The sequence below is a fragment of the Mugil cephalus genome, chromosome 8 (genome assembly GCF_022458985.1).
Source record: "Mugil cephalus isolate CIBA_MC_2020 chromosome 8, CIBA_Mcephalus_1.1, whole genome shotgun sequence".
Classification (NCBI taxonomy): Eukaryota; Metazoa; Chordata; class Actinopteri; order Mugiliformes; family Mugilidae; genus Mugil; species Mugil cephalus.
In genome coordinates, this window is record NC_061777.1 from 2,050,056 (window position 1) to 2,064,591 (window position 14,536).

Genomic DNA, 14,536 nt, shown 5'->3' on the forward strand with positions numbered 1-14,536 from the left:
ACTTTTGTTCTATTTCAGAGCATCTGTTGTGTATTTTTGGGCGACGGCTGCAGCTCAGAGTTTGTTGATTAGAAAAGTAAATTATCTGAGGAGACATTCAGGTCATGATATATCCAAAAAAACTAAAGAAAAAGAAAGAAAGAAAGACAGAAAGACAGAAAGAAAGACAGAAAGACAGAAAGACAGAAAGAAAGAAAGAAAGAAAGAAAGAAAGAAAGAAAGAAAGAAAGAAAGAAAGAAGTGGACTTTGTAGAAAATGTTTCATCCTGAAGGAGTTGGAGTTTAAACAGAAACATCTGTAGGAAAACATGATCGACTCCTTGTTTTCCTTATTTTTCTTTTCCTATTCTCCCTCTGTCCCTTGTTTTCCTTCTATCTTCTCTGATTCCATGTACTTCTCTTCATTTCCTTGTCCTCTTCTTCTTTCTATTCATCTTTTTCTTATTTTCTTCTTCTCATCCTTTCCTCCTTCTCCTCTTATTTTCCCACTCTTCTTCTGCTCCTTTCTATTCATCTTTTCCCCTTTTTCTGGTTTTCCCATTTCTCCATTTGATCCTCTGCTTCTTTTCCTCCTCCTCTTCCAGCCTCCTCTTCTCCTTCCTCTTCATCTCCTCATCCACTTCTCCTTCTTCCTCTTTTTGTTTCCATCCTCATCTCCTCCTCTGCCTCCAGTAAACTCCTCCTGGCCTGTGATTGGATGTTTTGGACTTGATTTTAATTGGTCTCCATGGAAACGGTTCATCTCTGATCGCCATCATTGACGAGTGTAAACGTAGGAGCCACTGATCAACATCCCAGAAACATAAATGTATATATACCCCGATATTTAGATTTTACTATTTCAACATCAGCCTGAAGCTTGAATCTAAACTTTCTGACTTTTCATTAACATAATTAGTGGATAAAACTCGTTCATTTCCATTTAACTTTCAGTTTAAGATCAACCTCCTTTATGTTAATGAGTGTTTACGTCCGACTCCAGCAGCTGCTCCTCCTCACGCTTCCCTCCCCCTCCATCTCATTCACACTCCCCCCCCTGCCAGTTTATTAGGGACGCTAGTGAATCCTGATGTCCAGGCCTTTATGAAGATTAGAAGCAGGACTGTTTTATTTGAACACATTCACTAGTTTCTTTTTGTTTTTGTGGAGCTACGACGCTATCGTCTGCTACGCTCCATGTTTCTGAATAGAGGTGAAGACGTCTTTGCTCCGGGGGGGATACGTGTTAATCCGTCGGTGCCTGGAAACAAACCGTCTTCCAAGAAGAGCAGAAACTGGAGAAACAGCCGCTGCCTCTCGGCTCTTATCGCGAACCCTTTTGGTCGTCCAGCGTGTAAGGTGGAGCGCTCCCAAAACCACATTCCTCAGGCCAGATGGCTTTGTTCAGGCTCCATGGAAACCTCGCACTCCACTCCACCGACGCTCTGCCAGCAGCTCGTTGCAGGAGGAGGAGGAGGAGGAGGAGGCGCTCACAACAACACTCTCTCTTTCGCATGTTTTTCTAAGCAGTTTGTCTCCGATCTCTCCTGCAACCTTTGATTTTTTTTTTTGTTGTTTTTACTCTGGGACATTCGGCCGTAAAGGTTCTAACTAACTCAGAGCTTTTCTGTAAACGAACACAAACGTCTGAGGCTAAAGCTTCAGGTTTATTAGAAGCTATTGTGCTCGAAGTCACGGACAAATAACCTTAAGAAAAAGGCAGAGTTGGCTTCTTCTTCAATGACTGATCTCTACAGTTAAAACACAAACACCACCCTGTGACAGAAAACATCCAGATGTCCTAATTCCACATGAGAAAACTGATGATTCATTTACTTATTTGCAGGAATTAATCAATGAATTTTCTGTTAAATGGAAAAGAAACTTCTGTGAGAACCTGTGATCAATAGAAACTGGCTGAAGATCCAGTTGGCGACTTTAATTAACGGCTCCTGTTTCCTGTTCACACTGGTGATAATAATAATGATAATAATAATATCTTGGTATATTTTGGGGTAACACCAAACACCAAAGGTCTAAAAAGCCTTTTAAAAGCTTGAGACATCAATGACCAGTTATTACACCCTGATATTCGTCACCAATCATTCAGCTTCGTCCGGTGACTCAATTTCAATCAACCATCCCGTGGTTTTTAATTCCTGTTCTGATCTAAAGCTGCAGATCTGTGCAGCCTCTTGCAGAGCGGAGCCGACGCTGTAGCTAAAATAAAAAATCTTTCCAGGAGCAGGATCAGTTCCCAACGGAGAGACTCCAGAACAACCTGGTGGTGTCTTCAAATATTTAGCTCAAAGTTCAGATATCAGCGCTTTAGTGTTGAAGGATTTCTTAACATGGTGGGACTCCAGAGGGTTGTCCAATGTCTGATAACCTCTCCCCAACTTAAATAAGGAGCCAAGACTTTTTAATGTTGTGCAAAGAATCCGGACTCATCAGACACGAACAGAAAGGTTCATTTCTGACGTAAATCTTTCATCATAGCGCACAGCTCAGCAGAACTAGAGCGTCCCAGTTCCAGGATAAAGAGTCGCGTCATCACTTCCTATTTACCGAGAAGAACAGGCTTCAAACTCCAACACGGTCAATAATTACACGCAAATTAAAAACCAAGGCTTAGGAGGTCAAGCTGATGAGAAGTGAAACCAAACATGCATCTAACTTTAACATCCAGGACAGACCAGGAAGCTGCAGAAAAACATAAGCGTGAGAGAAGGAAGGAGCAAGTAAATTAAGAGACAGATGTGTAAGAGATGCAACAGCAGGAAACGAGAATAAAACGTATTAAATCACTGACGCACGGCAGGAAATGTTCATTTTAATGTGTCTTCTTCTGTGACAATGACCCGGATGCAGCGTTTTCCCAGCGACGGACGTCCTGCCTGAACCGTTCGATCCACTCGTGATGAAACTTTTACCACATCTCATCTCTGAGCTTCTCAGCAAAAAAACACAGATCATGATTCAAGATTTAAGATTTAAGAGCGGCAGCGTCAAACTTGTCACCCGGTTTGGAAAAGATGTGCAGTGGAAAACGGTCTCACTGCAGGAAAAGATCCACTTCCTCACCTGAAAAACGCTTCAATCTGTGCTTCACTTAAACTGTGCTTCATTATTTTCTCTACTTTAGACTCAAGTGATGCACAGCTGCTGTTATTTGTGGTTTTTCTAATAACGTTAGTTCAGCAAATGTTTCGTTGAAAAATCTCCCTTTTTTTAAAGTGGGGCATGACCCAGAAAAGAGTCTGAGAACCTAATAAATTGTTTGCTTTTTTCCTCCACATGACGAATGTTTATAGTTTTACTGTCTCTGGACTTTGACTACAGACTGATTAATTTAAGAGGCAGCAGTCATATTTCATCTGAGTACAACTGCGTTAAATAAGGGTCGAGTGCAATAAACAGTTTTGCTTTAGAGCTCGTTTCACGTTGTGACTCAGCCTGAGAGATTCCTGGGACTCGTACTCTAGTGCTGCTTGGAAACCCCTGAATAATGAAAGTAAAGCTAAAGTTACAGGAACTGGAGTCAGGTTTTGTTCTGACCTTCTTTTCCCCCCCGACTGCCAGAAATGTGCAAGACAACAGGTTATTAAAACGCCGTCCAGTAATTCTCTGCAGAGAAGCAGCGACAAACCTCCCCTGAATGGTTGGAGCTGTGATAACTCCCTGCAGCTCGGCCTCAGATGCCTGGTGTTAATGATGCGAGTTGGTTGCCCGCCCGCCGGAGCCCAGCATGTGATGACTCGACATGTCGGCGGTGCGACCGTGTGGGATCCTTATCTCTCATCCTGACTGCGCGGCGGCACAAGAAACACAAACAGCGAGCGAGCGGGACGGGACAGGACAGGACAGGACAGGACAGGACAGGACAGGACAGGACAGGACAGGACAGGACAGGACAGGACAGGACGGGACAGGCCGGGACAGGCCGGGACAGACGGGTCGGGACGGGTCGGGACGGGGGCTCAGATAAACAGGCCGACAGCAGAGCGCTGAGGAAGCAGACAGATCCTGCAGAGAGCACGGTGACGTCGGGACGACAGAAAGTCACGAAAGTCGACCGTCACCGTTCCATGAAAGAGGCTACGTATCCCAGAGACGTCCGGAATCAAACGGTCTACGTCCGGTTCGCCTTTGAGCCGCCGTCAGACTCACAGTTGGAGGTTTTGTGATTGTTTTTACCGATTGTCACAGGAGGACTCGTCCAAACCAGCCTCAGACAGGACGCGTCAGAATGAACTGATGCTGAATCTTTTACGTGAAGATCGATTTAAATAAGAAAATCTAGTTCAAACAGCGTGTTCGTGTTAGGATTCTTACAGGCGGCGTATGATTAGAGCCGGTGGTATAAAGGTTCATCCAGAATACCAGTATCTTTTCTCTTATGATATGAATTTCTAATACACCAACAAACCGGTGCATTTGATTACACAATGTTGGGAACTCTGCACCATGAGACAGTGTTTCAGACCAGACCGTTATTAATGTAGCGCTTCCAAACACACAAGAGGCAGAAAAAAGAAAAAAGAAAAGTCCCCATTTTGACGACCTGTCCCCCGGCTACAGCTGTCCCTGAAAATGTCCCTAAATTCACCTTTTTATGAATGAGAAAATAAATGTTGCGCGCAGACTACAGTTATTACGGTAGCTGCTCACGCTGTTATATCACAGACACAACAGTTAAAATATGAATAAATATGTTAAAGTAAATGGAAGCGTAATTGTCTGTTTCTTCATTTCATCCAACATTTATTTATTTTTTTTATCTCTGAGCTGTAAATGTCCCAATATTTCCACATCCACTAACATGAGGACATGCAAACCTGTTTCACTGATTATTAATATTTACTCATCATGACAGTAAAATAGTCCATCCTTAGTCAATCTACTGCATTAATTCCTCTCTCAACCAGTAGAAAACATTGTGAACACGTGATTTTCACTTTAATGTCAAACCTTTGAGACTTCAACACAAACTCCACCCTTCGCTTTGTGTAACGTGTTTTGTTGGACAACATGAAAAATGTGCCGTACAAACAAACTGATAAAGAAACCGTGAAGTGACCTTTGCGTCCGTAACACAGAATTACCGGTTTATGTAACGTAAAAGAATTTAACCAAGCCAATAAACAATCATATAACTTCATGAATAAACACCAACGATGGGAACTGTGATAGAAAAGTCCAACGCTTCAGCCTGAAGTTATTCATTATGAGATTATAGCAGCAAACGTCAGCTATCAGCACTAAACTCAACATGTGACGGAACAATGGGAACTTATGGACTCAGCTCATGGTGGTAAAGTTAACTTACATCACAGCAGAGGAAGCTGGTCTTGATTACCTGAGCTGATAGCAGGAGCACATAGACACAAACACGCCTCCCTCATATCCCACCAAAGCGCTAACGGATGGAAAAGTGAGATGAAAACAGGAAACAGCTGTTTCATCCTAATCCACTTCCAACTCTGCAGCTCGCACCACACTCGCTCCTCTATGGACTTATTCTTCTTCTTCTTCTTCTCCTGCCTCGTTATTTGTTCTTTCTCTGGCCTGAAAAGCTGCAGGTACATCTCATCGTTTGCTAACATAATCGTGTTCCAGTAGCTTTTCTTAAACATGTGCGATATTATTACCCCTCAAGGTTTAAACGCTCTCATCATTCCTGTGCAGGATCTGTTATGTAGCCATTTGAAATTCAATACTTTTTGTTGCAAATCAGTTACTTACGTACGGTGTAATATTTGGCAGTAGATGCCTGTTTGCAATCCAACACCTTAGGTTTGTCATGCAATACTTTGTGTTATAAACCAATTAGTTCCTGCTGCAACTCACTACTTTTTGTACACGAGCCAATAATTGTATATTGTTTATTCTATTCTACTTGTTTAAGAGAAGAGAATCTGGTTTTTGGACAGATTCCTTTCCACTGACTGACTGAATCACTTGTTGCTGCCCACACTTAGCGTCTTCCTCTACTGTCACGCTACAACAGGAATCTCCAAGTAAGGAAGACTCACTTTAAAACTTGCACGAGGTCATTGACAACAGCTCAGACGAGCGAAGTGCCGGTGACGCCTGACAGCACAGGAAACAGTCAGGAAACTCTGTCCAGCTCCACCTAAAAAAGTTTGTGGCACCTTTGAGGATCCTGGGAACTAGGCTCTTAAGCTGCTACTGGGAAACCCTGACAGAGTCCTTGAACACACCGTGCATGAACAATGACATATAATTACATGCAACTGAGGAATGTAGCGATTGTGCATAAGTGTACTTCAGGGAGAAACAGGTCGGCAGACATGTGCCACCTGGATACGTCTCTAGAAGTCGGAAGATCTTAAAGCTGCATGTTAATGCAGATTTGTGCAGAACGTGTTGAAGCAGATGTTTTTGTCAGAGATGCTGAAAAAAACTTTAACCCAAACGTTAGAAGTGTGCAAACTTTTTACAAGGCTCATTAAATAGATGTTCTCCAGCGTTAAGTTAAGATGCATGATGTTCAGGGAGAGTTTGCTAAGATGAACATGGACGTACTATTTCATAAAAAGGTTTCACCGGTTTTGAAGCTCAGTGCGGCGTCGCTGGCTGTCGCCATCTTGGCTGAGCCCGAATCAATGACCAATTGATCATTTTGAGTCTTGAGTTCGTTTGAAAAGACTGTACAGTTGTCATGAATGGAGAAATTATCTACAGAGAAATAAAATATGATATAATAAATATGTAAATATGATTATTAGACTCTGGTCTAAGGGGACCAGAGTCATATATTAGTGCGGGTCTGTCCAACCAGGGAAGCTAGCTGTCTGAGCTGATTGGTTCTGAGCTGTTCACATGTTTCATGGGCACCATGTTGGATACATCTAACCAATATTCACCCATAGAGAAGTGGCAATAACAGAGAAGTTCCCCAGTGAAGAAAAACAGAGAACGTTATGGAGCAGAAGATTAAAATGAAGAACTGGATGTCAACTGATTGTCGAGCCGTTAGCCGCTAATTCGCTTTTATCATCTTTCAATCTTTTACAAGACAATAAATGTGTCGCTCCTCTGATGGCAGCCATTATGTAGTAAAGTAATTCAGCTTCACAGATGACGTGTGGTGCTGTTGTAACTTTTCTGTTTAACGCCACATAAAGCCACACCCGAACGCTTTGACGTTTAAGAGCATAATCAGTTCCCAATGGAGAAGGAGAAACAATTAAACATCTTAACAACAGAAACAACCTGCATTGACCTATAACAACCTTTTAAGCCAGCAGCTGCTTTCTTGCATTGTTGGTTATAAAATTTCCATCCAAGTCTTGGTTTATGGAGCAAACAGCTCCTCATAAAGCTCCCTGAGCCTGAGCAGACCTGAAAACTCAGATGATGATTCCCTGGAAGACGCGTGACCTCATTCCCATTGTCATTTGACTCGTATGTGCATGTGAAAACAATCAACCAAAAAAAATGAAAACAAGAGCAACTGGATTTAAGATGTTTTTCTTGGAGATGTTTTAAGTGGTGAAAGTTGAAAAATGTCAGAAGCACCTTGGATAGAAAACATCAGCTAAAAGATCAAAAGTGCAAACTCAAAGACAAAGATAAGGCTGATAGAGTCAAACCTCGGTCACGAAAACAAGGGCAACTGATCTTCATTCCAGTTTATTCCCTTCAACTTTCAAATGCAAAAAATCGGCTCTATCTTGTTCCCTTGGCTCTTATTTCCATTCCTTGGCACTCGTCTATCAGATGTGATCACTGTGTTGGAATATTTCATCACACCCACAGCCGGGTTTGTGTTTGAAAACAGGGTTCGAGTAGTGTTGAACAGTTCGGAGGCACCTTGGATCCAAGAACATATCCATAAAGTGCAAACTCTAAATGTTTGACTTTAAAGAAAGATATGGCTGATAAAGAGTGAACTTGTGGAGCAGTGAAAGTCAAACCTTTGGGGTTTCTGCCAAATCAAGATGGAGGCCATCTGGTTTCTAGAGCTGCAGAGAGTGAAAACACATTCTCCACCAGCGCATCGGGCTGGAAAAGCTGGAGGGCTGTGGACACTTTCCAAGCCGGGATCAGGTTTTTAGCATCTAATGACTGCGGAGTTAAAATCTAATTGAATCTAAAGCCACGTCCTTGATTGTTTTCAGTATGAAGCCCAGGTTGTATAACGGAGACAGGGCCTTTAAGGGTTTCTGGACTAACTGCACATTCCTGTTTTGAGGCATGTTTACGCTTGACAAACAAAAGATAAGATCATTATAAATGCAAGAAATTCTATGACGACAACAAATAATGATACGAGCCGTCCTTTCAACCTTTCGCCCTCCCTGGTGAAACTTCTGAGAAGACGACCGAACATTGGTTTTAATTCCTTTTAGCCTTGAGGCTTTGTTTGCCCGATGTCCACATGTGATCTGTGCACAGCGCGGTTTTAAGTTACATCACTAAAACTGTGACAGCACAACTTCAGCCAAAGGGGTGAATTGTAAACGGCCTCTCTACACTCGGAAGTCGGTCACTTGAATGGTTATATAATCAGAAACCAGACACACTACCTTTAAATCTACTTCATGCCAAAAACTTTTCTTTTTTACAACTGCAGAGGATGAAAATCAAAACCTCCACAGCCAGAAATCCACATAAATGATATATTTAGTGCAGTAATTAGGCCTCAATAAGCTTGTGTCTCTTGTGTCTGCTCCACTTTGATAAATTTGACAAAACACACGTATTTCAGACAAAATGAGACATTTAAAGACCTTGTGAGTGAGTCTATGCTGCACAGGGGTGAATAGAACTAAGCAGAAAAAGGAGCTAAAACTATTATCTGACATTTGTCTTGTCCTGTGCAGCTTGAATCCTGGTACAAAGCTTCGTCTGTGTTCGCCGAAACGAATTCTCGGGGACGAAACAAGGCCAAGTTGCAAACATAGTTGTGTACATTCATGCATAGCTGAGTGTTTTCCTGCAGCAGCTGCAGCTCCGTCCGTCCCACAGATATAGAAGACGCTGACGAGTGAAGGCCGACGCAGGACAGGACAAACAAACAGTCCGGCCTGAGAGCGCGACGGTCACATTCTCGCCATGTGATCCAGACTCGCAGCCAACCGCCGAGGACGAGCCCGTTGTTAGCCCGTTGTTAGTCCTACCCCTCCACACACACGATTGTTCCCAACCCACAACAAGGCAAGGCCCCCCCCCCCCTCCCTCGCCTGGTCTGGGCCCTGTACAAAGAACTGGTTTGTCAGATCTGTGACATAACGCTAATCTCTGGGAGCCTCCCTGTGCCGTCGCGTCCTCCTCTGAGAGAGAGCCTTGTTTTCGGCTTCAGAGATGATAAGCGAGATGGGAGGGAGGGAATCTGAGCCCTTACATAACCGCCGGGGAGGTGGTTGACCTCCGGGAGAACAGAGGCCTCTCGACATCTCTACCCTGGCTGCAAACGATAGGAGCCGGGAGGGAAGGGAGGGAAGGGTGGCAGCGTTTGGTGTGCGAGGGTTTTACTTTGATAAATAGAACATTTTAATGAGAGCTGAAGTCCTCTGGAGGCGGAGGAAACACCCTGGATCACGAGCTGAACCGAGTCAAAGAAAAACATGGGACGCTACGACACTGGAGCAGAACTGTCAACAAAACAGCTGCAGCTCTGAGAAGCTAAAAAATAAGTAATGCTAAGCAACGTCAGCAGGATTTATCCTCTGGACGAATGCAAATTAGCCACATTTAGCATTTAGCATGACAAAAAATAATAATAATTTGACTTTGAAGGGATTAAAGGGTGTAAGAGGAAGTTCCTTTTAATTCAGCATTCAATTTACCGGTAAGCAAACATCAACATGGCATAACATTATGACCACCTCCCTAGTATTGTGTAACATCAACATGTTAGGACGTATTTCCACCGATATCGTGCATTTAAAAATGGTTTAGACATTTAAAGTCAGGAGGATTCATCTTCTGGAGGCCGTGAGAACCTCCACCAATTTTCAATCCAATCCAACAAATATCTGTCCAAGTACTTTACTCTTGTGAAAACTGGTGCGTCCTAAACAGCTGTGACTCATCGATGGGTGCTACACGTTTAAGTAACACCCACATGAATATAATGGCAGGTCCAAAACTTTCCCAGCACTGAAACAAGACAGTTTAAATGTAATTTACGTCTCCTGTCAGTAGTTTTAATGGTGTTGTGTTGTGGCTGATCGGTGTAAATAGAAATTTTAAACGGAGGCCATGAGAATTTGAGCCATTTTTCATCCCAATCCCAATAATTCTACTGATGCTGAGACATTTAAAGTCAGGAGGCTTCATCCTCTGAACACCACGAATAGTTCCACCAATGATCAATCCAATCCAACAAGCGTCTGTCCCATTACTCTACTCTCCACTAAACTGGTTTCTCTAAGTTGTGCAGAAAGACCCAAAAAAGACCCAAAAACTATCTGGACCTGTTTGAATAATAATCCATTTTAGAGTCACTTCCAGCTGCTGTTTGTCTCAGACCTGTTTGGACCAACTAGTTCACAAAAGGCCCCAATCCCCAGATTAATAACGAACAGAAACAGTGCACAGGCCTAAACACGAGCTCCACAACAGGTTTCTCTTCTGAGCTGATCCCCCCGAAGGACAGAAGCTGCTTTTTTTTTTTTTTCCCCCCCTCGCCGATGATGAAAGGTAAGGAAACATCTGCTGACAAGAACCCCGATCAAGAAGATCCCCATCGGCCGCTGTGTTTACTTTCCCCCCCTCCTCCTGCTCCGGACCCTCGGCGAGGAAATCATCCTCCACGTACGCATCTGTCAGCTGAAGCTCGACAGGCCTGTCTGAACACGAGGCAGAAACACAGGGCGTGGACACGTCTCAGAGAAGGAAGGAAGAAAAGAAAAGACGAGGCAGAGAGAGACGAGGCTCAGCCGTGAAGTCCTGAATGTGTTCGGGGTGTGGACGGATTCACGGCCAATGAGACACAGACGCTAACAGAGCGACGCTCGGTGTTGATCTACGCACTGAGGTCAGTGCAGTGGGTCAGCGTCTGTCCTCGGGCTGGACGGAAGACACCAGAGACGGTGTTTAACTCAGGCAAACACCCGATCAATACTGAAGTTTAACACCAGCACGCACACGTTCGCAACATCTGGTGCGACAGGTTTCTGAGACGTCGCGGCGAAAGGCAACAGGGACCAAAAGCTCATCTCGTCTCAAAGACGAGGAGACATGAGCTTATGAGTCTCACTGGTCTCAGAGAGGTCGTTTTCAGCGTTCGTGTCCAGTTCAGTCGTTCATGTTTCAGGTGCAGCGTGTTAACACCCCGTCTTTAAAAGTGACTCAGTGAGAAGCAGCCTCTCATTAAAGAAAACGGAACCAAAAACGTAACATGTTCACTGCAGATACTGAGCGAGATCATCGAACAATGAACAGGAACCGAATGGACTCAAAAAAAAAAAATAAATAGGAAAACTCCATCTATGAGGCTGCATGACTGGACTTTAAGCTCTTATAAGTACAATTACACTACTTTTAAAAAGAAAACTGCCTTAAAAAACATCACTAATATACATCATATATTCACTCCAGAGATTTTGCATGACTATCAAACAATAAACAGGACTGATTTAGACTTTAAAGACTCAAACTGTGTAAAAACTCCACCAATAAAGCTGCACAGTTGAACTTTAAGCTCTTTAAAATGCATTTAAGTGAGTAAAACATTAAAATCACCTTTAAAGGCACCAAAAACATAAAATATTCACTGCAGCTGTTTAGCATGACTGTGAAACAATAAACCGGAATTATGCAAACCATCCATCTACGAAGCTGCATGACTGCACCACTTTAAGCTCTTTTAAGTTACTTTTAAAAATGTCAAACCATCTTAAAACATCCCTAAAGGCACCAACAACACAAGATATTCACTGTAGATGCTTTGAAAGACTAACACTGGATAAACAGGAACCATGACTACTTTCAAAGATTAGAAGTTTAAGCTCCTTTAAGTGCATTTAAGTGGCTTTTAAAAGTCCTAAAGCGCAGCTTAAATCACTTGTAGCTGCACAATTAGAAGCTTAAATAAAGTGACTTTTAAAAGGAAAACAGTCCTAAAGCGCCATTTAAATAACCTTTAAAGGAACGATAAGCAGAAGATATTCGCTGCAGATATTTATCATGACTATCAATCAATAAACAGAAACCATGTATAGCTGCACTTTAAGCAAGAAAAAAAAGATAAAACGGTGTCAAAACACCACTTAAAATGACATTTAAAGGCACCAAAACATAATATATTCACCGCAGATATTTAGTTTGACTATTGTTAAATAAACAGGAACTATACAGACTTCTAAAAACTCAAACTGTATGAAAAGTCCAACTATAAATATGCATAAATCGAACTTTAAGCTCCTTAAAGTGACTTTTAAAGGTAAATGCGTTTGCAAGTTGTGTCAAATTGCAACAAATGAGACTTTTGCATGGATTAAAAGTTGTGTTTTTTGTTTTTTTACCTGGAAGAAGTGGCAACGAAGTCTCCATCCAGAAGTCTCAGTTTGCAGAACAGGACCCCGTTGACAAAAGGCACCGCGCTGAGCTCCTCCAGAGTCAGATGCGTCTGGAACTTAAATTTCTTCTTTTTCACAAAGAAAGCCATCCTTTATCTTTGTAAAGCTCTATAAATATAAATGTTTTTTTCTTTTCTTTTCTTCCCACTAAACCCCAGGCTTCAGCGACACAGACAGCTGCTCTTAGTTTGTGTTTTCATGCGAGCTCCGCTTCTTCTGCAGAGATGATTCAGCAGCGAAATCTGGAAACAAATCAGAAAGTTGTTCGGTGAACGAGGCGCTAAACTGCGGGAGGAAACCTGAGAAAGTCGGAGGGGCGTTACCTGGACACATCTTTGGTCGTTGTGGCTTCAACCGGCCGCGGCTCGACACCAGAAAATGACAGAAAAAGACGCTCGAGTCTCAGTTTTGACTCTTTTTTTCACCGACGGAGGAGGAACTTTGAGCTGAGGCGTTCATGTGACTTCCGGTGTGGGCCCTTCACAGAAAGAACTACAACTCAAATATATGGATATATCAATAAATAAATAAATATATTACTGCTCTCCTTATTATTAGTAGTAGCAGTGAATGTGGTGCAAGTGGTAAAAAATGAGAAATGATCATTGACTCATTTAAAAAACTAAAAATAATCAAAACTAAAAAACAAATATCCAGTCACAGAAAAGTCCAGCAAAGAAGCAGAACTATACTTATGTCCCAAATTTAATATTGATAAAGTCGTTAATGTTAATTTATTAAAAAAAATAACCTTAAATAAGACTTAGGCTTGAGCTCAGTTGCACATAAAAAAAACACAAGAGAACCACAAGCAAAAACAAACAAAAAGGCATATTACAACCAAAATCTGTTAAATAAAATAATATATAAATAAAATCTAGTAAAATATAATAAAAAATAGAAATAGAAGTCTAATAAAATGAAATAAAATAGTACATACAAAAATATACAAAATTTGCATATAAACATATGTACAAGAACTTCAGACAAAAGTTAATAAATATTAAAAACGGTCTTTTTTCTGTTATTTACTTTTTTTGTTTGGTTTTATAATAATTAAACTGTTCCTGTTCCAGTTCCAGTAGAAATTAAAAGGAACACATTAGCTATCATTACTGACAGTAAAATATAAATACTTAAACAATCATTAACTCACGCCAGAGGAATAATATAAAATATAATTTAGGAATAAATATATAATTTAATCAAATTGAGAACGTTAAGTTATCAGACTCAGTTATAATATTTGTAATTTCTGTCACTGTCTGTAGTAAACTTGCTTGTAATTTTAGAAAAATAAAAGCATATATATTTTTTAATCCATAACCTTCTCGGATATGAACACAGACTTCATTTTATTTCAGATATCTATTAAAACTATTTATACTAAACTGGTCTTAAATACGTGACTTTGAAAAGTAAATCCACAGTAAATCATTGTACTTCCGGTTTGGTCTCATCCTCGTTAACTTGACTCAGGTGGTTGATGCTGCAGCGGGAAGCAGCGCCTCCGTGTGGCGACGGTCGGCACCGCTGGCAAACAACAAATATCTTATCTCATTATCTTCTACTGGCGCTTATCTTCACACAATAACATAAAATATAACCAACAAAAAGATAATGAAATAAAAACATTTCCTCCATCTATCGTCCGGGCGCTGAGCCACGAGAGATCAGATCAGTTCACGGAAACTTTCTGATGATGCAGATAAGATTCTACTCTTCGGTCTAATGACAATAGAAGGTATTCTATTCTATTCTATTCTATTCTATTCTATTCTATTCTGTCCTATTCTATTCTATTCTATTCTATTCTATTCTATTCTATCCTATTCTATTCTATTCTATTCTATTCTGTTCTATTCTATTCTATCCTATTCTATTCTATTCTATTCTATTCTATTCTATTCTATTCTATTCTATTCTATTCTGTTCTATTCTATGATGTATAAGGTGATTAAAGTGGAACATATTCTGATTCATAAACCCATGATTTACCTTCC

The 14,536-nt window shown here is 41.4% G+C and overlaps 1 protein-coding gene across 2 annotated transcripts in view; it reads right to left on the reverse strand.

Annotated features, from left to right (window-relative positions):
• The window catches only part of fam102aa (family with sequence similarity 102 member Aa), a 28,126-nt gene extending 15,026 nt beyond the window's left edge, over positions 1-13,100 (reverse strand). The window contains exons 1-2 of one of the 2 annotated variants that reach the window (XM_047592110.1): positions 12,857-13,100; positions 12,480-12,775 (exon numbers count right to left, since the gene is read on the reverse strand). In XM_047592110.1, the coding sequence (XP_047448066.1) occupies positions 12,480-12,622 (143 nt within the window). In that variant the 5' untranslated portion in view covers positions 12,623-12,775; positions 12,857-13,100. The remainder of the gene's footprint in view (positions 1-12,479; positions 12,776-12,856) is intronic. The other variant, XM_047592111.1, reaches the window with a different exon arrangement.
• Between the last annotated feature and the right edge of the window lie 1,436 nt (positions 13,101-14,536).